Raw genomic sequence first — 23,173 nt, forward strand, 5'->3', positions numbered from 1 at the left:
GTTTTACCATTTAGAAATATGATTTTTTTACAGTCTATTATTTTATGATGCAGGTATAGGCTTTTTAAATCTCCAAAATTAAATTCACACAGACATTATGATCTTGTATTGCACTGCTGTTGCCCACACATTAACTACTTAAACAGTGATCAGTTTAATATAATATGATAAACACTGATATATCAATCATATTATGATCAATGTAAAGTTATAAGTCAGAGTTTATTACCTGTAGATGTTGTGCTTCAGGTGTGTTTGTTTCTTATTTTATCAGAACAGACTGATATCACGATCCTCTCTCTTTCTGCTCCTCCTTTGGTTTTCCTGGAATGAAAAACTCCCTTCTGTGGTTTACTTGTTTCTTTCTCAGGTTTGTTTCCTTCTTTTTTGCCCAAAGGCAAGCACACTGAACAAGAGAGCGTGTGTTCATCTCTTCCCTGTTGTGTGTGTTTATACAGCTGGAAAGTAATCTAAATACACTTTGAATATTCTGTAATTATTTTTATCTTTAGATTTAATTTCAAATACATATCTTCAAAAGTTATTTCCTCGACTTTTCTGTTTCGTAGAATTTTGAACCAGACTTTATCCAATGTTCAGATCTATTTTCTGGAAATGTAAGCAGATTAGTGTTTGTACAATTAGTAATTGTAATGTCTTAATGTACAGTGTAAATTAACTGGGGAGATATGGTTCTGTCTGTTACTTAATATTTTACCTTTTCACTAATACTGTCTTGCTTTAACCATATTTTGGTGACAAATTTGTATCCAGAAGTGAGTTAAAAATGACAAAGTCTGCATTTGGAAATGTCATCATTTGTGTGTATATAAAAGAAGTCTGTAATGTAGATGCCAAGTGTGTGTGTGTCTGTGTATCATATCAGGACACAACTCTGTATAATGACATGGGTATGACACAGGTATTACAAGGAGAGGGTGACTTATGAGGACACTTATGAGTCCCCATTTTTCAAAATGCATACAGAATGAGTTTTTTTTTTTTTTTTTTTTTTGAGAAAGTAAAAATGCACAAAGTTTCCTGTGAGGGTTAGGGTAGGTGTAGGGTTGGTGTAGGATCATAGAATATACAGTTTATACAGTATGAAAACCATTACGCCTATGGGATGTCTCCAATTTTCGCAAAAACAAATGTTTGTGTGTGTGTGCGTGTGTGTGTGTGTGTGTGTGTGTGTGTGTGTCAGTCATCATCAGTTTATGGATGTGTATCTCCTAAACAACAGTGAGATGAAATAGTGCAAATGAAACACTTTTACTGAGGGTTTCCTGCTTTCAGATGTTTGTACTTCAGCTCCACATTCATTGTACAGCTCTGGACTGGATTGTGGACTCATTTGTATCCTTTTTTAATTTCTCCAGGGAAACATCTGAGATCAGTCAGTACTTCAATGAGAAGGCTGATGTCTGAAAGGACACGAGATATTTTTGGTTAATTATTTTGAGTAATTTTTTAATGAATACTGGTATTATTCCTGTACTCATTTCCTCTGTTTATCTCCAGCATTGTGTGACATTTGAATTTTTTCCAATTTAATTTACATATTTTTATTTATATATTTATGCAGCTGATAGTTATGAATGTCTCAGTGTCCCTCAGGGAGGAGTAATCAAATACAGGACAGTATTTGAATGATAACAACAACAATCTAACCAGAAAACCAGGAGCACTTCCAGGTAAAATGCAAAATCAGCAGAATAACAATAAGAGTTGTGTCTCTTGTTTTGTCTTTTTTATTATTGATGAGTGATTCTGGTTAAAATATGGTTGGAAGTAGAGCTATTAAAACTAAAACCTTTTTTTTTTGTTGTTGCAAGCATCTAGCCTGACTACGTCAGAATTTGTACTTCCGCTCAATTTCAGTTTGTTTTTGTACTCAGTCTGAGACAGCAAACCATCTCCCAGTTTTCCTCCAGCTCCAAAACAGCCGGCCAATCAATGAAGAGAGGGCAGGCTGAGAGCCGTGACGTAGATGGCTGTACTCCTGACAGGTTTTGGGAAAAGCTTAATTTATCAACAGTTACTGATCGTCAGCGAGAAACTGGGAAGGCAAAAGTCCAGCAAGATGATAATTGTGATTGTCTCCCCCTTGGTTGCTCTCATGCTGGATCAGGTTAAAGAGGCAGCAAAACTCGCTCGATGGTTTTGTTTTTGCAACAAAATATGTCTATTTGCATGTAGTTGGACGCTTGAATATTTGAGTTTACTCGCTTCATTCACAAGTGAAATTCACTTCACAACAGATGCAAATTCATGTCATGGGAGGGGCTTTTGTCAGTTGAGTTCATGCAGAAGTGATTTCAACCATCATTTATTCGTATAACTTTCAAAATATTACTGTTATTTTGTCATGAAATGCCTGTTTTCCAGGCGAGAATGTAGTTATTTAAAATGTAAATATGTGGTTTATTTATAAAGACAGCCCCTATTTAAAAATGTGTTTCACCGATGATCAGCTCCACGTGATCAGCAGGAGCTCAGTACTCATGTTACAGACGAGAGCAGTGGGTTGACTGCTCTCATCGGTAACATGGGCACTGAGCTCCTGCTGATCGCGTGGAGCTGATTGTCTCCAGAATTGGCAAACACGTTTTTAAATAGGCACTGTCTTTATAAGAAAACCACATAATTGAGTTTAAAACAACTTCATTCGTGCCTGAAATACTTTTAAAACTGAATTCCATGACTTGATAAATGTAATATTTTTACAATTAACTGAAAAAAAAATGGTGGTTGAAATCACAATGCTGCGTTAACTCAACCAATCAGAAGCCCCTCCCATGACACAAATTTGAAAATTAAGCGAGTAAACTCAAAACGTTTAAAGCCGAGGTCAGATTTTAGCACCAATTTTGGGTCACCGACAGGTTTTGAGAAATCGCAGACAAATGCCTGAAATCATAGGCAAATCGGTGCTTGTTCACACAAGTGACAATCATGCAATGTGAAAGAGCAAAGACGCGATCTGAGAGAATCGCAGACAAGTCGCTGATGCCCGTGAGATATTTGGCATTCTAAATATCTGGACCTGTCTGCGAATCTATATCCTGCTGCGTGAAAGTGTTCTGACTGAAAACTACATCGGTGATGCCCGACAGCCAATGAGAGAGCAAGATACAGAGCAGTGGGGAGTTCAGGGAGGAGTTATAGACCACAATATCAGCAAGCATGGCTTCATTTCAGAAAAAAGCATCTTCTCGCTCAGGTAATTTGTATTGCAAGCTTTTTGCGGGTTACCATTTTTAATAATAATCCCAGTCTCAAGTGAGAACTCCAGTCTTGCACACGTGATATCGGGTGGTTTCCTTGTCACATCTCGCGTATGTTTGGTTGCGACACGTGCGATTCTTCCTATTGTAAATTCATGCAGTGTGAAATCTTCTGTTGCCGATCCATTGTGCAGTGTGAACACAGCAGTGACTGAATGCTGACCAAGATAGTCATGTAGTGTGAAAAGAACAGCGACCTGACTACTTTGAAAATCGTGCATTCTGAACTCGGCTTAAGCATCCAACTATGAACGAATCTGGTGTGCGCCCCATTAGATGGGAGCACGGAACAGAATCATAGCGCTGTCAGTCAAGACCAGAGTATTTGAGCAGAGTGCGGAGTGAACGGGGGTGATTTTGATTGGAGCAAGGAGCAGATTTTTTAAAAGTCGGAGCGTCGTGATTTTCACTTGCTCCACCACGACTACAATTCATGTGAATGGTCCGTTATAAAACTGCATATTTAATTAATATTAATAGAATTTGCAATAAGAAATAATGAGGCTATGATGACTGCAATGAACATGAGCAGGAAATTTATAGTTCTCAAGGAATTTGTTTGTTCCTTCTATACTGAATATTTTTTGATGAGAGAATAATTTAAACAGGTACAACACATCCTCGTGCAGTATCGCTCTCACAATAATGATTCAAACAAATGCCATACTTTTTTTGTAGGCCATCCTATTTCAAATTAGCAGAAATCTGTAGGAAATGCAGTGATCCGTAGGTAAAGGTAGGCAGGTACTGACAAAAAGTTACTGTTATTTTCATCCTTCACAAACAAAATGTGCTTTGAGAAAAGCACCATTTATACCTTTTAATGCTGACAACTATTAGCTTGGCATGTGGTAGGAAAAAGTTTGCACACTAGTGCTCTAATGAGCCACTTTGAAACTCACCTGTTATTTTATCTATTTTCTTTTTTTTTTCTTTTTTATTTTTATATACGTTATGAACAGAACTGTGATATTTCTAACATACTGAAATACTTGAGCCGTGGAGCGTGAAATCGTGAACCTGGAGCCAAGCTGGAGTGGAGGGGAAATTGTTGCCATTCCTCCACTCACATACTCTGCTCAAGACTAACCAATTAATTATTTATCATCAATTTATTATTGAATGTCACACTCGGCAATGATCACACGGGGCAGGCAATAATATAAAATATTAATATAAATAACAAAAAAACTACATCTGGGCAGCGGGCAAAATCAGCCGATGGCCAGTCCGGGCCTGTAACCTACCATACATAGATATAAGTGAATTGAATACTGATTACCAGAGTCGATCCTCCGTATACACAAAAATACACAAGCTGCATTGGGCCCCCTTGCCTTTTTTTTCTTTGGCCAGTGGGCATGAAAACAATCATCTTAAAAATGATTATTTCTTTTAATGGGGTTCGCTGTCGCCATTTTTACATATAAATCAGTTAAATCATGTAGTGTGGATGAGTTGAAAAAATGAGGTGAAAGTGTAGCAAGCCACAGAAGAGACACTGTTTCTCAAGCACTTTCCGCGAGTGCAATTAGAGATGGAGTCAAACATAGACAAATGTGTTTCATTCCTTCTTTCAGACAACCACTAATTACTCCATCTATAATAATATGAATTATGGAATATTCTAAAATAATGATGATGGTAAAAACACAATTAAACCAGCAGAACAGGAGCGATTTTCAGGTAAAATTTGAGTGAAAGTTGAGTGTTTCCTCTGATTAAAAATCTCTTGCAGGAAACAGGGATATTAAAGCTAATAAAATTAAATTAAATTAAATTAAGCCTATTTTAGCTAGTTGCCAAGGCAACATTTAAAAAATGTGTTTCATTTAACTTCTTGTACTAAAATAATTAAAACAAATAAAGTTATTGTAGTAGAAATATTTCAGTTAGAAAAAAAAATTTTTTTTTTTTAATCTGTTGGACCTGTACAGTATTTGCCACAGTATTTAAACCACTTTATCCAAATGCTTCCACTGATGTTCTAATATAGTGCAAATATTCCATGAAGTCACTCAATTGAAATTTCTTATCATTATTTAAAATTGTTACATTTTATCCATTTATGTTTACATGTATTCATTGTAGGTGAGTTTATACAAAGGAACATCACACTCGAGTCAAAAATATTAATAGTTTACAATGCCAAGTGAGAGGAATAAAAGGGAAAAATACACAGTAATAAAGGAAATTAATGAGACACAGGTGAACAACATAATCAGTAACTATAGTGACGGATAAGAACATACTTAAAAACCATGACGACCAAGCAGACTGAAAGGAAAACAAAACCAAAACTCATATATAAGAGTATCTTACATATTTTCCATCACAGCGTCCGTTTAGAGACTCATGTCTCGTATCAAGTTGCATGCATTAAAATGAGTATATTTGCAGTCATTTTAGATGAAGTTTACTGAACATATTATTTTCAGAAAAGTAAATGTAAGTGCTTAGTACTAAATAACATGCAATACAAAAATAATAATAAAGTAAAATGAAAGAAAACACAGTAAATGTTTGTCTCCATCACCTCATGAGTCGTGAAACTGAATGTATATTTATCTTAAATAAAAACATGACAGAAGTTCAAACAGACATTAAAGACTTTAAATGGAGATGATCTGAGTCCAATAACAGAAAACTTCATGATCATAACTATGTGTTCTGCCCTTCAGGCATTTAAGTTTAATAAGTTTAAAGTTTATGCTTTTAATTTGGTATACTTTCAGTTTCATGCAGACTCTTATTTTGACGTTTGTTTACTGAGCAAAACCGGAAGTAAAAAAAACCGCATGAAAGAACGCGATAGAAACGGCAGACTGGATAAAAAATGAAAACAGTCATTTCTTCAGAGATATATAAGCATTTGATTTTGTGCTGTAAAAGTAATGTTCATGAAAGCTAAATGGCTTAGCTAATTACAGTATTTTGCTGTTTGTTTTCTAGTTTCACTCTCTCGTTTTTCATCAGTCATCTCATATGTATGGATTCAGTTCAATGTGAAGAAAATAAATCTACATAAAAAGAACTCCGGATTTCTTCATGTTCATGAATAGAGAGAGTTTACCTCACTGTTTAGTTGGAGTTGTTACACCTCAGCGAGAACAGTACACTATGTAATATAAATTTTTAGTGAAGCTGTTTTGAAACGGTATGTATTGTGAAAAGAGCTTTACAAGTAAACTGGAATTTAATTTATTTTAATTAAGTCCAAATGGCTTTCATTTACTGAACTTTCATAATCTGTTATAAGACTCACTGTAGGTATATTATATTATATTAAATTATAAGTCTCTTACTGGTTATAAAGTACATAATGGAAATTTTATTTAGTAACATTATCCATTAGATTTCTCCTTTTTTTAGTAATGTATTCTGAGTACTTTGTGATTACTTTATAATTAAGTGAATAATTTACTGGTATTGTGTGAACATGTAATACATAAGAAAGTAACGGTCCTCTATTTATGGGCATTTTAAAATGTACGAGTACTGAATATTAGTAATCTGGATCAGATGTAATCAGTGAGTCTCCAGCACTCACTTGATGCAGATGAAGTTGTATCTATCAGTTTCAGGGCGGCTGATCCAGCGAGTATCATTCTTTCGAATGACTCCGGATCTGACCGTCTTATCACATTCGTCCAGTCCAGTGTCATAACCAGAAGCCCACTGATCATAACACACGGTCTGACCGTTGACCCAGAACCAGATCCCCACTGTGCAGGAGTGACGCAGACCCAGCCACACGTGATCAGAGAGAGCGCTCGAATTCACATTCATCACCCACTGCTGCATCTGCTCCGAATCCACCGACACCAGGTCCATGCTCATATTTCTGCAGTATCTCAGAGCTTCAGACCACGTCTTATTCTCTCGGATCAGAACCAGTTTATCTGGAAACAAACAGAAAGTGAAGCATTTAAACACAGGAACTCATATGAAGAGTGTTGAGTTAAACAGGCTTCCTCAGTTTATGGAAACTAAATAATTTATGAAAAATGTATGTATTTAAATGAGGCTGCACAATTAATCAAAATTAATCTGAAATCTTGATATAGCTTTAGTGTGATAATCAAATCAAGTCTGATGTGTTGTGTTTCAGAGTGAAGCGTGGCACTGTGTTCATTTACACACGAGCAGCTTCTGAAACAGTGCTTTCAGCGTCTACATTCACATTAAATACTGCTTCACATTAACACTGAGTTAAATGAGCATTTGAGAAACCAGTGTGTGTAAACCCAGTTTACTCTATTTACCCATTTGCATCATTTCCAACTTTTTTGTGGACAGTAATTTACAGCTTTCCATTAATATTCACCAAAACAAAAGCCTTTGGATTTAAAAGTTTGAAACTGAAGAATTTAAAACATCATTATTAGTATTGTCACTTGTAGTGTGAAATAAAATGATTTAATTTGAAATGGCAGTAAATTAACAACAGTAATATTTGTTTTTGTTTTTATAACAAGAGTTATTTTATTTGATTAGCTGCACGTCTTGTGATCATTAACTGACATCAGAGAAGCATAAATGTATAAATGTTTTGTCAAATTATTGAAACATTAATTTAAAGACTTCAAGAAATACTTTCACTGACAGAAACTCTGGGAATTGCTGGTTAAAGGAATAGTGCAGTCACACTGTAATGATGAGAGAGTTTCTGTAGTTTGACAAGTAGATGTTCAGCAGCTCAGATGATTGATCTACTCACCATCATAACACACAAAGAGATGATGATCTGAACATCGCTCGTCTGTCCATCCTCCTTCACTGATACCAGTTGATGCACAGATGCTGTAATTTGTAGCTATTTCATTGGGTTCACCACTCTTCCAGAGTTTGAATATGAAGTTGCTGTTGTCTGACCAAACCCAGAATCTGTACAAACCGATCCAGGCTTCATTATCTGAAGTTAGGTTCTGGTTTATGATGTTCTGGATCTGATTATTCTCCGTCTCATTCCTCACACTGGCCAGATCTGTGTGTTTCTCTCTGCAGTGTTTCTGAGCTTCAGTCCACTTCTTTTTCTCCTGTACAGGGACGAATCCTTTACTGCTGCCTTTAAAAGAGAAAAACATTTGTCTGATATTGATTTAAAGAATTAAATACACATTCTTTCTCCTCTCATTTACCAAGAACGAAAATAAAAATTGTGGTTCATTGTTCAAGTATCAGTTATTTTATAATATTTCTGTGTTTTAATCACATAATCAAGTCACATTTATTTCTGTAGCATTCAAAATAACATAAGTGTCAGTGTTGCAAAGTTCATCAATTACTCAGAAACCAGTTCAATTCAGCTATAAGCAGCTTTAAAGAAGATAATAGTGTCAGTTTAGTTAATTAATAGTGCAAAGTTAATCAGATATGAAACATACAGCTGATCTCACCATTATAGCAGATGAAATATCTTGTTTTACTACAGTCTACATCATGCCATTGTCCATCACTCTTCATAAAAACACAGTCTCCATCTCCACTTGGTTGTGTTGGATCCCACTTCCTAAACTGAGACTCATCTCCTCTGTAGAAGTCAGAGTTATTCAGAGACCAAACCCATGCGTCCTGCAGCCCAATCCAGACACGGTCAGCACTGTTCTCTCTCTGTAGGAGCTGATTTATATCCTTCTGTTCATTCATGTCATTGATAGAGACCAGATCTGTGTAGTTATCTCTGCAGTATCTCTGAGCTTCAGTCCAGTTCTTCTTCTGATTCACAAAGTGATACTGACGCAGAGACGAACTGACCACGACTGAGGAGAGACACATTCACACAGATCTCACTCATTATATCCACACTGTATTTCAAGAGCTCAGAGTTTCAGTATGTGTTTGATAAAGTGCTCTGAATGGTGCTTTTGTACGTTCAGTGTTTCTACAGGATTTGGTGAGACTGTGGAGCTCTAGAGGAAGAACACTGAGTGCACTTTAAAGATAAACACATGAATGTGCTGCATTTCCAGAGATTTGATTTTCAGTGACCAAACTGAATTCTTTGGATCATCTTGAACTTGAAAGTTGGCTCAGATCTCTTTTAGTTGTGACAGCACTAACACTAACTATCAGCACTAGTACTAGTCAAGCACTCACCTGTGAGCAGAACAGACATCAGTGTGATTCTCTCCATTTCTGAGGGAAAAACAGAAATCAGTCTCAATAAATGATGCAGACGCTGAACATCTGACCAGATCCAGAACATCAGATCATATAATTTCTGCTTTATCATTGCTTATTAGATTCTACATCAGTCATAAATACACACATGAAGCTCCTGAAGCTGATGTGTGTCACGATTCAGTGTGAAAATACACTGAAAATACATCAAACTTACAGTAAAAGCAGCTGTGGTTGTTAGAACTTTACAGTAAAAAATTCAGCATAAATATTTTAGGTTTAGAGATTTAAGTTGCATTTATAGTAAAACATTTTACTGTACATTATTTGTAAAAAAAAGAAAGAAAAAAAAATAAAAAATAAATATATATATATATATATATATATATATATATATATATATATATATATATATAATTAACTGATATAAGTAAATATACCAACCTTCTGAAACAGTAAAATCTTTAATACACTGACAAAAGCACAGATTGTGATATAGTTAAAAATAGAAACCCACATAATGAATCTACTATATGAATGAAACAATGAAACAAGTAGGGGAGAACCGGGGCGAAAGTAACAAAGTAACAAAGCGATTTTCTCCGAGCCTCTTTCTGTCTGCATTTGCATTCCCAGATATGACGGTATATTCAGCATGCAATCCTTGACGGAGCTGAGAAATATCATGTGATTTCCTCAACGTTTCCGGAAGTTAGGTCCGTAAAACTGTTTTCGAGTACAAAAAGTAAATTGTTGAAGCGGTAATCCTTTTTTATTAGTCGTTTTGTTTTTCTTGTTTCATGTGTCACAGTAATGATCAATCTACAGGTTATTTAGTGCTTTAACACATCCTAAAGTTTGCATTTAAAATTTTTTTTTATATAAAATTAAATCGAGTTTAAATGTCAGGAGTTTCTGTCGGTAGGAAAGTAACAGTTGTTACTTTTGTCCCGCTACAGTCACAGAAAGTATTTATTGTGTTCCGGTGCATGCTATATTGTGAATTTCTGTGTCTTGCATCATTTCTTACAAATGTTTATGTCATATTATACCAAAAGAATATGTCTGAGTGACGGTCAGAAAGAGGTCTAGTTTTATCCAGATGTTTTTGAGAGGGTGTTTCTGGACATAGAGGAACATCTCTCTCTGGGCAGCTGCTACATCACATTTATATTTAGGTTTTAGCCATATCTTAGCCTTTACACCTCCACCTGTGAATTTGCAGTGTTTCCAGATGTTTTAATGCACATTTTAAATTCAAGCATAAAAACAACTGGATGGAAACATAAATAGGCATACTGTTACATTACGTTTAGTTTTTTATTATGCTAATGTGATAAAATTTTTATATTGTGCATTCTGTAGAATTGTTTTATTATTATATAAAAATACATTGAAATTTAATATTTTTTTTGCAAAGATGAAGGACAAAATATGCTTGCAGTTACTTATTAACAAGGTCACAATCAGGTATACTTAAGAAAAATAAGACTAACAGAAAAAAAATGTAGCTTATATTGTTGTTATTTTCGTCCCAACAGATGGGGTTGAAAGTAACAATGTATACCTTATGTTCAAAGTGAAATTATACTGAAGTCTTTCTACATTTCTACAAAATACCACCTGGTATTGTTAGACCACACTTCTGAGTTACTGGCCACAGCAGAAATATATCTCTGTATACAACATTATCTTTTAAAATTAAGTTTTTTCTGAAAAATGGTACTTTCGCCCCTGCTCTCCCTACAATAACATTACATTTCTAAGTTATATACAATATGATAGTTATCAGATTTTTACTCTATGCTTTGGTTGCACTTTATTTTACAGTAGGTGTACTAACATGTACTTATAGTGTACTTACAGTGTATTTATCTAAGAAAGTTCTGGTAACACAAGGTAACTACAATGGGGTAGGGTTAGGTTTAGGGGTAGGTTCAGGGTTAGTACCTAGTTATTACATAGTTATAATACTATAATAAGTACATAGTATGTACATGAGGAACAGGACTGTAAAATAAAGTGCTACCTATGCTTTTTAGTGTTTTACTATTTAGAAAAATGATTTTTTTTACAGTCTATTGTTTTATGATGCAGGTATAGGCTTTTAAAATCTCCAGAGTTAAATTCACACAGACATTATGATCTTGTATTGCACTGCTGTTGCCCACATATTCACTAGTTAAACCGTGATCAGTTTAATATAATGTGATAAAGACTGATAAATCAATCATATTATGATCAATGTAAAGTTATAAGTCAGAGTCTCTTACCTGTAGATGTTGTGTTTCAGAACAGACTGATATCACCGATCCTCTCTCTTTCTGCTCCTCCTTTGGTTTTCCTGGAATGAAAAACTCCCTTCTGTGGTTTGCTTGTTTCTTTTTAAGGTTTGTTTCCTTCTTTTTTGCCCAAAGGCAAGCACACTGAACAAGAGAGAGTGTGTTCATCTGTTCACTGTTGTGTTTATATGAGGACATAATCCATGTCCCCATTTTTCAAAACACTTATAAATCATACAGAATGAGTTTTTTTGAGAAAGTAAAAATGCACAAAGTTTCCTGTGAGGGTTAGGGTTAGGTGTAGGGTTGGTGAAGGGCCATAGAATATACAGTTTGTACAGTATAAAAATAGTGCAAATGAAACACTTTTACTGAGGGTTTCCTGCTTTCAGATGTTTGTACTTCAGCTCCACATTCATTGTACAGCTCTGGACTGGATTGTTGACTCGTTTGTATCCTTTTTTTAATTTCTCCAGGGAAACACCTGAGATAAAGTCAATACTTCAATGAGAAGATATTTTTGGTTAATTATTTTGAGTAATTGTTTAATGAATACTGGTATTATTCCTGTACTCATTTCCTCTGTTTATCTCCAGCATTGTGTGAAATTAGAATTTTTTCCAATTTAATTTACATATTTTTATTTATATATTTATGCAGCTGATAGTTATGAATGTCTCAGTGTCCCTCAGGGAGGAGTAATCAAATACAGGACAGAATTTGAATGTGCGCCGTTGTTATTCAAGGAAAAATAACAACAACAATCTAACCAGAAAACCAGGAGCACTTCCAGGTAAAATGCAAAATCAGCAGAATAACAATAAGAGTTTTGTCTCTTGTTTTGTCTTTTTTATTATTGATGAGTGATTCTGGTTAAAAATATGGTTGGAAGTAGAGCTATTAAAACTAAAACCTTTTTTTTGTTGTTGTGGCAAGCATCTAGCCTGACTACGTCAGACTTTGTACTTCCGCTCAATTTCAGTTTGTTTTTGTACTCAGTCTGAGACAGCAAACCATCTCCTAGTTTTCCTCCAGCTCCAAAACAGCCGGCCAATCAATGAAGTAAGCGCAAGCTTCGAATTTACGATCGTAGTTTAGGTTAGGGAAATCGAAAATGATAGCAGACATGGAGACATGGGATGCTATTCACTCTGTCGTGGAGAATATTCCCAGTATTTGCCAACTGAAGCCCGAACAAGAAGAGTGTTTGTTTCACATATTGAATGGAGGTGATGTTGTGGCTGTACTCCTGACAGGTTTTGGGAAAAGCTTAATTTATCAACAGTTACTGATCGTCAGCGAGAAACTGGAAAGGCAAAAGTCCAGCAAGATGATAATTGTGATTGTCTCCCCCTTGGTTGCTCTCATGCTGGATCAGGTTAAAGAGGCAGCAAAACTCGCTCGATGGTTTTGTTTTTGCAACAAAATATTTCTATTTGCGTGTAAAATATGTCTATTTTTGGACGCCTGAATATTTGAGTTTACTCGCTTCATTCACAAGTGAAATTCACTTCACAACAGATGCAAATTCATGTCATGGGAGGGGGTTCTGTCAGTTGAGTTCATGCAGAAGTGATTTCAACCATCATTTATTCGTATAACTTTCAAAATATTACTGTTATTGTGTCATGAAATGCCTGTTTTCCAGGCGAGAATGTAGTTATTTAAAATGTAAATATGTGGTTTATTTATAAAGACAGCCCCTATTTAAAAAAGTGTTTCACCGATGATCAGCTCCACGTGATCAGCAGGAGCTCAGTACTCATGTTACAGACGAGAGCAGTCTTGACTCGGCTAGTCCTTCTGACATTTGCCACTGGCTCTGATGTCTCTTCAGTGGTTAAACATAAATTATAATTAGTTTTGGGTAAATCTAACAGGTCATATTTGGTCTTTATTCAATTAATTTATTAATCAAGCACAATGTTAGTTCAGTCAGGTCACAGAGGCATAGGCTGTGACCAGCTGATGCGGTCAGCTGTCAAATGGCTTCAAACACTGCCATTCTCCAATTAGATAAAGGACATATATACGTGGTACTACTGCTCGGTAAGTATGCGCAAATGGCTCACAAGGCTTGAACTGTTGCGAGAGATATCACCCGCTCGGGAACTTATCAGACGGCGAATCTATCTCCATAGGAAGCGTTAAAATCAGGGTTTTTATGCAGGAGTATCTCAACAGATTTCAAGTCGTGAACTTAAGTGAATTTGCTGTGTTGTTTGTCAAGCGATGGACTGGAAGTGACCTGAGCGACCATGGATGTAGACCCTTACCTGCAATTCATCACCAAATTTATAATAATACGACTGACCAAACAACTTTACACAAGATCTCCTTCCCCGCTGGAAGAAGAAAGATATTCAAGAAGAATCAAAGCATCCACGAACAACACGGACAATTCACCTTTAATTAATCTCTGGACATCTTCATGAAGCTAAGTAAAGTTTTTCATTTTATTTGCTATTTTTGCTATTTAGTGCTATTTTGGCGAACATGCTCCAGACATTGCTCATTTGATAATTGTTCAGTTATGTTTGCTAGGCATGCTATACAGCATGATCTACAGCTGAATATAGGAAGTTGGTGATGACTAAGTGGATATTTCATATTAATTTAAATTTACAAAAAAAATAAATAAATAGTGCCTGCTATTTTTCCCGCAGGAGAGAACTCCCTTGCTACTATAACTACAGGGGGCTGTTGTTCATTCCTCAGCAGGGGAGGAACACCCCAGCTACTTAAATTAAAGAGGGGCCTGCTATTCTTTCCCTGTTTTTTTTTTTAAGAGCGGAGAATACTCCTCTCCTAGCCAGTAGGCTGCATTAAGAACATCTCAATAACATTGTCTTTCTCTTTTGCAGAAATGGAACAAAGACAGTCTTGGGGGGTCTTCACGCTGTTCTCCTACCCCTCATGCCAAGCTCAGGGACATTCTGCTTGTTCTTGTGGTTCTCCCGCTGTAGAGAATACCCTTTGCTGCTATAACTCACTAGGCAAGGCAAGGCAAGTTTATTTACAGTATATAGCACATTTCGTACACAATGGTAATTCAAAGTGCCCTACATTAAAGAAAGTAAAATAATAACAAAAATAAAAACAAGCAATTTTAAAACTTTGTAAATGATTTTAAAATTGAGTTATTTAAAATGAATTAAAACCAGTTAAAAATAGAAAACGATTTTACATAAAATACAGTCAATACGTAAAATACAGTGCAATCATTTCGGACATCGCACAGTTCTCATTCAATAAATGCACAGCTAAAAAGAGTTTTGTCTGATCTCTTCTGGAAGCTGATTCCAACTGCGGGCAGCATAGTAACTAAAGTCAAGTAAAGTCACCTTTATTTATATAGCGCTTTAAACAAAATACATTGCGTCAAAGCACTGAACAACATTCATTTGGAAAACAGTGTGTCAATAATGCAGAATGATAGTTAAAGGCAGTTCATCATTGAATTCAGTGATGTCATCTCTGTTCAGTTAAATAGTGTCTGTGCATTTATTTGCAATCAAGTCAATGATATTGCTGTAGATGAAGTGACCCCAACTAAGCAAGCCAGAGGTGACAGCGGCAAGGAACCGAAACTCCATTGGTGACAGAATGGAGAAAAAAACCTTGGGAGAAACCAGGCTCAGTTGGGGGGTCAGTTCTCCTCTGACCAGACGAAAACAGTAGTTCAATTCCAGACTGCAGCAAATTCAGATTGTGCAGAAGAATCATCTGTTTCCTGTGGTCTTGTCCTGGTGCTCCTCTGAGACAAGGTCTTTACAGGGTATCTGTATCTGGGACTCTAGTTGTCCTGGTCTCCGCTGTCTTTCAGGGCAGTAGAGGTCCTTTCTATTTCAAATCTGAATAACATATCATGAAAAAATGAGACTTCTGAGACTATGTCTACACCCCCGCCCCCCAAATTTAAGAAAATATATTTCCCAGTAGTATTGAAGGCTTCTACAAACTAATTATTAAGTAAACATACACCTGCATAGTTTTTTTTTTTCAATTATAAAACACTAGACAGAAACTTAGACATCATATTAGTAATTTATTTTATCACTAGAAAAATACAATAAGAGTAATTTGAGTAAGAAAAATACAGAAAACAGAAAATCCTGAGATTGTTAGAAATGCAGTATTTACAATGAATTACAATGCAAATAAGTCCTGAAGTGCTGATGGCCACTTATACAGATGGTAATAACACAAATGTGCCATAAAGTAAATAATCCACTCTCTCTATTCATATAGACACGTTCACTTTGATAGCCGTGATCATGCAGTAATAGCGAGCTGATTTGGGCTGATTTGGGCTGATTTGCACTCAAACAGATGGTAATCACGCAGATACATTCACATTCAACATAAAACACACTCTCACATATATAAAAACTGTCGAAAAATAAAAGAAACAAAGACAAAGGCGATCGCTATAAGTTCCGCCTCCATCAGCTGACAGGTGCGTCAGAGCGCGTCACGAGGGAGCGGCAAATTCAAATAAACTATCTTTCACCTATCTTTCATTCATTCTTTTTCCGGTGGATCGCCTCATTCTGTTTGTGACACTACGCTGCAAAACCATGCCGTGTTTTTCCTACCAAGACGCAGTTTCCGACCGTGAGTTATTCCATAATGGACTGAAACAGTTCTGTCGCTGAAGAACTGAAACGTAAACAAAGGAATTATGATCCATATTACAATGTTATTGCTTTGTTGGACTAAACGTGCTTCATGAGATGTCGTTCATTGGACCCTTACCTTTCTAATTAAACTGGGATTTACAGCTGTGGATGTGTTTATGACTCGTTATTACGACGGATCTGGTATGTACAGCGTTTCTAATGTTCATGCTTTTTTATGTGTACTGCTTACTCAAATGTAGCAAATACAGTCTTTTTAAGCTTTCCATTGAAAAACAGCAATCTGTCATCGATGCTTGAGGCTTAGATCTTTATAATGATACATAGTTTGTCAAGATTAAATTTGTCCCATTTGATTTAATCTATTCATAAACTGACATGTGTGAGTTGAATGGCTTTGAGGACGAGGGCGTCAGGATGCAGGCTAAGAGGTTAAACACCCATCTCTTTAACCTGGCTTACATATAACATACTAATAGGCTTTTAATATCCAAATCCGTTAAAGGATTTTTAGGCTGTATTAATTAGGTAAACCGGAAACGGAAACACTTCCCATAAAACCCTATGTACTTGCTACATCATTAGAAGAATGGCATCTACGCTAATATTTGTCTGTTTCTCTCTTGTTCCGAGGTCACTGTGGCCACCAGATCCAGTACGTATCCAGACCAGATGGTGGATCAGCACCTAGAAAGGACCTCTACTGCCCTGAAAGACAGCGGAGACCAGGACAACTAGAGTCCCAGATACAGATCACCTGTATAGACCTTGTCTCAGAGGAGCACCAGGACAAGACCACAGGAAACAGATGATTCTTCTGCACAGTCTGACTTTCCTGCAGCCTGGAATTGAACTACTGGTTTTCGTCTGGTCAGAGGAGAACTGACCCCCCAACTGAGCCTGGTTTCTCCCAAGGTTTTTTTCTCCATTCTGTCACCGATGGAGTTTCGGTTCCGTGCTGCTGTCGCCTCTGGCTTGCTTAGTTGGGGTCACTTCATCTACAGCAATATCATTGACTTGATTACAAATAAATGCACAGACACTATTTAACTGAACAGAGATGAAGAGAGAGTCCATAGTTGTCTAACCCCAATAGATTTCAGAATGTCTATCAATGCTGAGCCCAATGAATCTTTTTCATGATCAACATGGATATTACAATCACCAACTATTAAAACTTTATCTGCAGCCAGAACTAACTCGGATGTAAAATCACCAAATTCTTTAATAAAGTCGGTATGGTGGCCTGTATACAGTAGCTAAAGGCGGGCTTCCCTTGTTTTGTGTGAACCCTTGGTATTTCTAACTGACTCGATCCTAGAGATCTGAGTGGTCTGTTAGGTTTATATTCAGTGAACATATCTGCTATGTATTTTGGTCCTAGGTAATTTAGTGACTTATATATGAGTAAAATTACTTTAAAATCAATCCTAAATGTAACTGGAAACCAGTGTATGGACCTGAGGACTGGTGTGATATGCTCAGATTTTCTTGTTCTAGTCGGAATCCTGGCAGCAGTGTTCTGGATGAGCTGCAGCTGTCTAATGGCCTTCTTTGCAAGGCCAGTGAGAAGACCATTACAATAGTCCACCCTGCTGGTGATAAAGGCATGAACAAGTTTCTCCAAGTCTTGACTGGAAACAAAACATCTAATTCTTGCAATGTTTTTTAGATGATAGTATGCTAATATAGTTTCTGCTTTTTTTGATTTTTAGTTGTTTGACCCCTAGAGTCAACTAATTTACTTCATGCTACTTTAATTAGAGAGAGGCCTGCTATTCTCTCCCTCATTATAGTGGAGAGTACCCCTCTGCTAGCCAGTAGGTTACATTAAGAATATCTCAATAACACTGTCTTTTCTCTTTTGCAGGAATGGAACAATGTTGGTTTTGGGGGGTTCTTCTTAAGGCAGTAATACCTCTCATTATGTTTGGGGGGTTAGAACCCCCATAAGGAACCATATTGCCAAAGATAAATTGTGTTCAATAAACTCAATAAACTTGCCAAAGTGGTCCTGTCTGAAATCGAGCACAACCTTAGTTCAGTCAGTCCACTGAGGCATAGGCTGCGACCAGCTGATGCAGTCAGCTGTCAAATGGCTCTAATCACTACCATTCACCTATTAGACACGGGACATATATACGGTGCACTACTGCTCGGTAAGTATGTTCAAATGGCTCCCAACCCTCCCTCCCTATTAAAAGCATGAGCATATTAACGTGCGCCTTCTGGTTGTCGTCTCTTTGTTTCAGATCACTGAGGCTTTCAAGTCCACTAAGAGACACTCATCTTCATATCCAAGCTACAGGATAGACATCCCACTGCCAAATCTACACAATTACCACTATTTGCTTTAAAGACATTTATTAAGTGACTTAATTGCCATGCATTTCCAATCTGATGGTTCTGGTGGGTTAATGTTTAAGCTCTTGTATGTTCAATTTGGGAGCAAGAACCCCCCTAACCATACCACCAAAGATAAATTGTGTTAAATAAACTCAAGTAACTTGCCAAAGTTGTCCTGTCTGAAATGTTAAAATGAAAATAAAAATAGGCGGTACTGTTTGATATAATATATAGTTTCATTGTAATGTAGGGTATATATGTGATGGGGTAGAGAGAACTCAAATAGGAGTATGACTATTACAGTTCTTTAATTGAAAGAAAGTCTGGCCACAGATAATCCAAACACAAATAAGAGAGAACGACCAACTGAAGAAACCCATAGGCTTGGTAATAAAACGTGAACACACTGCTCCTCTGTGGCAGGGGTGACCAGAAGACTGGCGAGGCGGAGGCACTCACAACTCACGAAGGGGCTGATAGTCGGAGAGCACCGAGCATGTAAGCTGTAGCAGCTCTTAGCAGGTAGGGTTCTGTGGATGTATAATGATGAGCACAGAGTAATGCCAGCAGTAAGTATTATCGTAGCACACCCCGACAAGACAGGACAGGACAGGACAGGACAGGACAGGACAGGACAGGAGTGAAAAGACCCTGGACAATACAAGACGGGAAAAGAGAGGGTTAGAAGTAGCCAAGATAATGAGACGGGATGAGGAACAGGTGGGGAGGAACGAGCCTAATGGAAAGTGAAAACAGCTGTCAGTAATGAAACAGAGAGTGATGGGGAATAGAGCGTGTGAGTAACCAGCAGAGGGAGACAGAGAAAGAGACAGGATCATGACAATATAGGCTTACACATTTCCCTGAACTACATTTCTGCTGCTATTAATATGTTTAAATGAAAACACAAGGAGGCAGTGTTTTTTTTGTTCAAGGTTAAAATGTTTATAGCTTTTAAATTATAAATAGAGCCACTATTTCTATAAAAGTACGAAGATGTATTGTACAGTTTCAGATTTCTGCCTCCGTTCGCTACGTTCTAATCACATCACTACTAGATCAAGCTCCTCAAATGACAAAACGCTCAATTTGCGTCAAGTCATTCATGTGAATTGCGCCGCAGGATGTCTATTGCGTCTTTGCATTGGCTTAACATGTAAATCACTCATTAAATTAAAATTAAAATTTAATTTATGCATTTAGCAGACACTTTTATCCAAAGCGACTTACAGTCCATTCAGGCTATCAACTTTTACATATCATGTGTTCCCGGGAAATCGAACCCCCAACCTTGCACTTGTTAGCACAGTGCTCTACCAATTGAGCTACAGGAACGGTAAAAGACAAGTAATTTCTTACTGCTAAATTCAGAAAAAACAGAGGTGTTAATCATAGGGCCTAAAAACTCTGCTTGTAATAACCTAGAACACTGTCTAAGACTTGATGGTTGCTCTGTCAATTCTTCGTCATCAGTTAGGAACCTAGGTGTGCTACTTGATCGCAATCTTTCCTTAGAAAGCCACGTTTCTAGCATTTGTAAAACTGCATTTTTCCATCTCAAAAATATATCTAAATTACGGCCTATGCTCTCAATGTCAAATGCAGAAATGTTAATCCATGCATTTATGACTTCAAGGTTAGACTATTGTAATGCTTTATTGGGTGGTTGTTCTGCACGCTTAGTAAACAAACTACAGCTAGTCCAAAATGCAGCAGCAAGAGTTCTTACTAGAACCAGGAAGTATGACCATATTAACCCGGTCCTGTCCACACTGCACTGGCTCCCTAATCAAACATCGTATAGATTTTAAAATATTGCTTATTACTTATAAAGCCCTGAATGGTTTAGCACCTCAGTATTTGAATGAGCTCCTTTTACATTATACTCCTCTACGTCCGCTACGTTCTCAAAACTCAGGCAATTTGATAATACCTAGAATATCAAAATCAACTGCGGGCGGCAGATCCTTTTCCTATTTGGCGCCTAAACTCTGGAATAACCTACCTAACATTGTTCGGGAGGCAGACACACTCTTGCAGTTTAAATCTAGATTAAAGACCCATCTCTTTAACCTGGCATACACATAACAAACTAATATGCTTTTAATATCCAAATCCGTTAAAGGATTTTTAGGCTGCATTAGTTAGGTAAACCGGAACCGGAAACACTTCACATAACACCGTACTTTCTACATCATTAGAAGAATGGCATCTACGCTAATATTTGTCTGTTTCTCTCTTGTTCCGAGGTCACTGTGGCCACGAGATCCAGTCTGTGTCCAGATCAGAGGGTCACTGCAGTCACCCGGATCCAGTACGTATCCAGACCAGATGGTGGATCAGCACCTAGAAAGGACCTCTACTGCCCTGAAAGACAGCGGAGACCAGGACAACTAGAGCCCCAGAAACAGATCCCCTGTAAAGACCTTGTCTCAGAGGAGCACCAGGACAAGACCACAGGAAACAGATGATTCTTCTGCACAATCTGACTTTGCTGCAGCCTGGAATTGAACTACTGGTTTTCGTTTGGTCAGAGGAGAACTGACCCCCCAACTGAGCCTGGTTTCTCCCAAGGTTTTTTTCTCCATTCTGTCACCGATGGAGTTTCGGTTCCTTGCCGCTGTCGCCTCTGGCTTGCTTAGTTGGGGTCACTTCATCTACAGCGATATCATTGACTTGATTGCAAATAAAAACAGACACTATTTCAACTGAACAGAGATGACATAACTGAATTCAATGATGAACTGCCTTTAACTATCATTTTGCATTATTGAGACACTGTTTTCCAAATGAATGTTGTTCAGTGCTTTGACGCAATGTATTTTGTTTAAAGCACTATATAAATAAAGGTGATTGATTGATTGATTGATTGATTTGGGAGTCGGACTGAGGGAAATTAATTTCAGACCCTGGGTCAGAATCATCTGATTTACTCTCAGGCTTTCCAGGATCCATTACACTCTCCTGTTCTCCCGCATCTAATCGCCCTTCCACCAAATTATCTGTGTCAGGTAAGGAAGCAACCCACTCAGCAGTACGCTCTGTTTCAGGAAGGTCACTCCCTAGTGCAGAATTATGTGCCAAAGCTTCACCTGACTGCTCCTGGCTGGCTAATGAGTCATCGTGGAAAGACTCATCTTCATGTTCTCCTTCTTCAAGAGGCAGAAAGTTGGCTTGCAACATTAGGTTACGGTGTACTACCTTCTCTTGACCCGTACTGATATTCTTAACACGATAAATGTGGCATCTGGAGTCTTTAGAAGCCACCACATAGGGCACTGATTCCCACTTATCAGCCAGTTTTCTCCGTCCTCTTTCAACCTTGTTGGCTAACAGTACTCGGTCTCCTTCCTCAATGTCGCATCCCTTTACTCTCCTAATGTAGAATTCAGCCTGTCGTTGCTGACTTGCACTAGCATTAGCTTGAGCAAGGTTAAGAGCCTCCTTGAGATCATCTCTCATTTTTGCAACGTAGCTGCCATAGTCTGTGATGTCGTCATCTCTTCCAACACTATGGAACATAACATCTATTGGCAGACGAGGGATCCTTCCATACATCAGAGAGAATGGTGCGTAACGCGTTGATTCATGAGCGGTGCAGTTATAGGTGAACGTCAGTGTTTGTAACATCTGAGGCCACTTTTGCTTAACTCTTGGGGTTAGGGCTCGTATCATACTGCCCAGTGTGCGATTAAACTGCTCAGTGTGAACATTCCCCATAGGATGATAAGCCGTCATTCTCAACCTCTTGACACCTGCAATCTGCAGCAACTCCTGAATCAGTTCACTCTCGAAGTTTGCACCCTGATCTGAATGGATCCTCTCTGGGAATCCATAGATGCAGAAATATCTGTCCCACAGTTGGCGAGCTACTTGCTGGGCTGTTTGGTTTTGCATGCGAAGGCGTGTGCCATTTTGGTGAAATGGTCTGTAATCACCAACACATCAACACTTCCACCTCTGCGATCTGCATCTGCAGACCAAAAGTCTATGCACACCAACTCTAGATGCCTGGTTGTCTTAACACTCTCGAGTGGGGCTCTTGCTTCTGGCTCAGGTGTCTTGCTCACCACGCAGCACTTACAGCATCTAAAATGTTCTCTGACATCCCGCTCCATGCCTACCCAAAAGAACCTTTCTCTGGTCAAATCTCTTCCGGCCATTCTGAATGGTAAGACAAAAATTAAACCCAAATAAATTAACAGAAATTTGTGAAATATGTAAATATACAGTGGTTACAGATTCGGCGATCGGCTGCAGCTGACCAAGTGGATCCGGGTCACGGCACCAGTTTTATGTAGCAGACTTCAAGTGGTAACCACAGGACACCACCATGGAAACACAACCACTCAACGACTGAAGTGATGATACTCTGTTATTTATTCACCTTAAACAGAGAAGTGAGGCACAATTAGGGACATTCAAGAAGGCCTAACGTTACTCTCTAATTCCTCCGCTTCCCCGTCTGCATACACCATGCGCCTGAGCGCGAATG

At 37.7% G+C, this 23,173-nt stretch overlaps 3 protein-coding genes across 4 annotated transcripts in view; all 3 read right to left on the reverse strand.

Annotated features, from left to right (window-relative positions):
* Nucleotides 1-433, reverse strand: part of LOC128011426 (macrophage mannose receptor 1-like) — a 95,475-nt gene extending 95,042 nt beyond the window's left edge. For both annotated transcript variants that reach the window (XM_052593793.1, XM_052593794.1), the window contains exon 1: nucleotides 230-433. The gene's annotated coding sequence lies outside the window, so the exon portion shown is untranslated. The remainder of the gene's footprint in view (nucleotides 1-229) is intronic.
* LOC128011424 (macrophage mannose receptor 1-like) overlaps nucleotides 1-23,173 on the reverse strand; it is a 139,212-nt gene that overhangs the window by 59,403 nt on the left and 56,636 nt on the right. The gene's annotated exons all lie outside the window — the stretch shown is intronic.
* Nucleotides 618-8,441, reverse strand: LOC128011430 (snaclec 7-like). The gene is made up of 3 exons (XM_052593799.1): nucleotides 8,008-8,441; nucleotides 6,838-7,189; nucleotides 618-1,424 (listed from the first exon to the last, which is right to left on the reverse strand). Exons 1-3 carry the CDS (start codon nucleotides 8,372-8,374, stop codon nucleotides 1,406-1,408), a joined length of 738 nt encoding a protein of 245 aa, XP_052449759.1. The 5' UTR covers nucleotides 8,375-8,441; the 3' UTR covers nucleotides 618-1,405.

The sequence above is a fragment of the Carassius gibelio genome, chromosome B23, assembly GCF_023724105.1.
Source record: "Carassius gibelio isolate Cgi1373 ecotype wild population from Czech Republic chromosome B23, carGib1.2-hapl.c, whole genome shotgun sequence".
NCBI lineage: Eukaryota > Metazoa > Chordata > Actinopteri > Cypriniformes > Cyprinidae > Carassius > Carassius gibelio.

Excerpts from the sequence above, each read along its gene's own strand:
- LOC128011430 (XM_052593799.1), bottom strand. The coding sequence starts at position 8,374 with ATGTTTTTCTCTTTTAAAGGCAGCAGTAAAGGATTCGTCCCTGTACAG. Across the intron at positions 7,190-8,007 it reads TCTCTTTGTGTGTTATGATG|ATAAACTGGTTCTGATCCGA; the intron begins GTGAGTAGATCA and ends GTTTGTTTCCAG.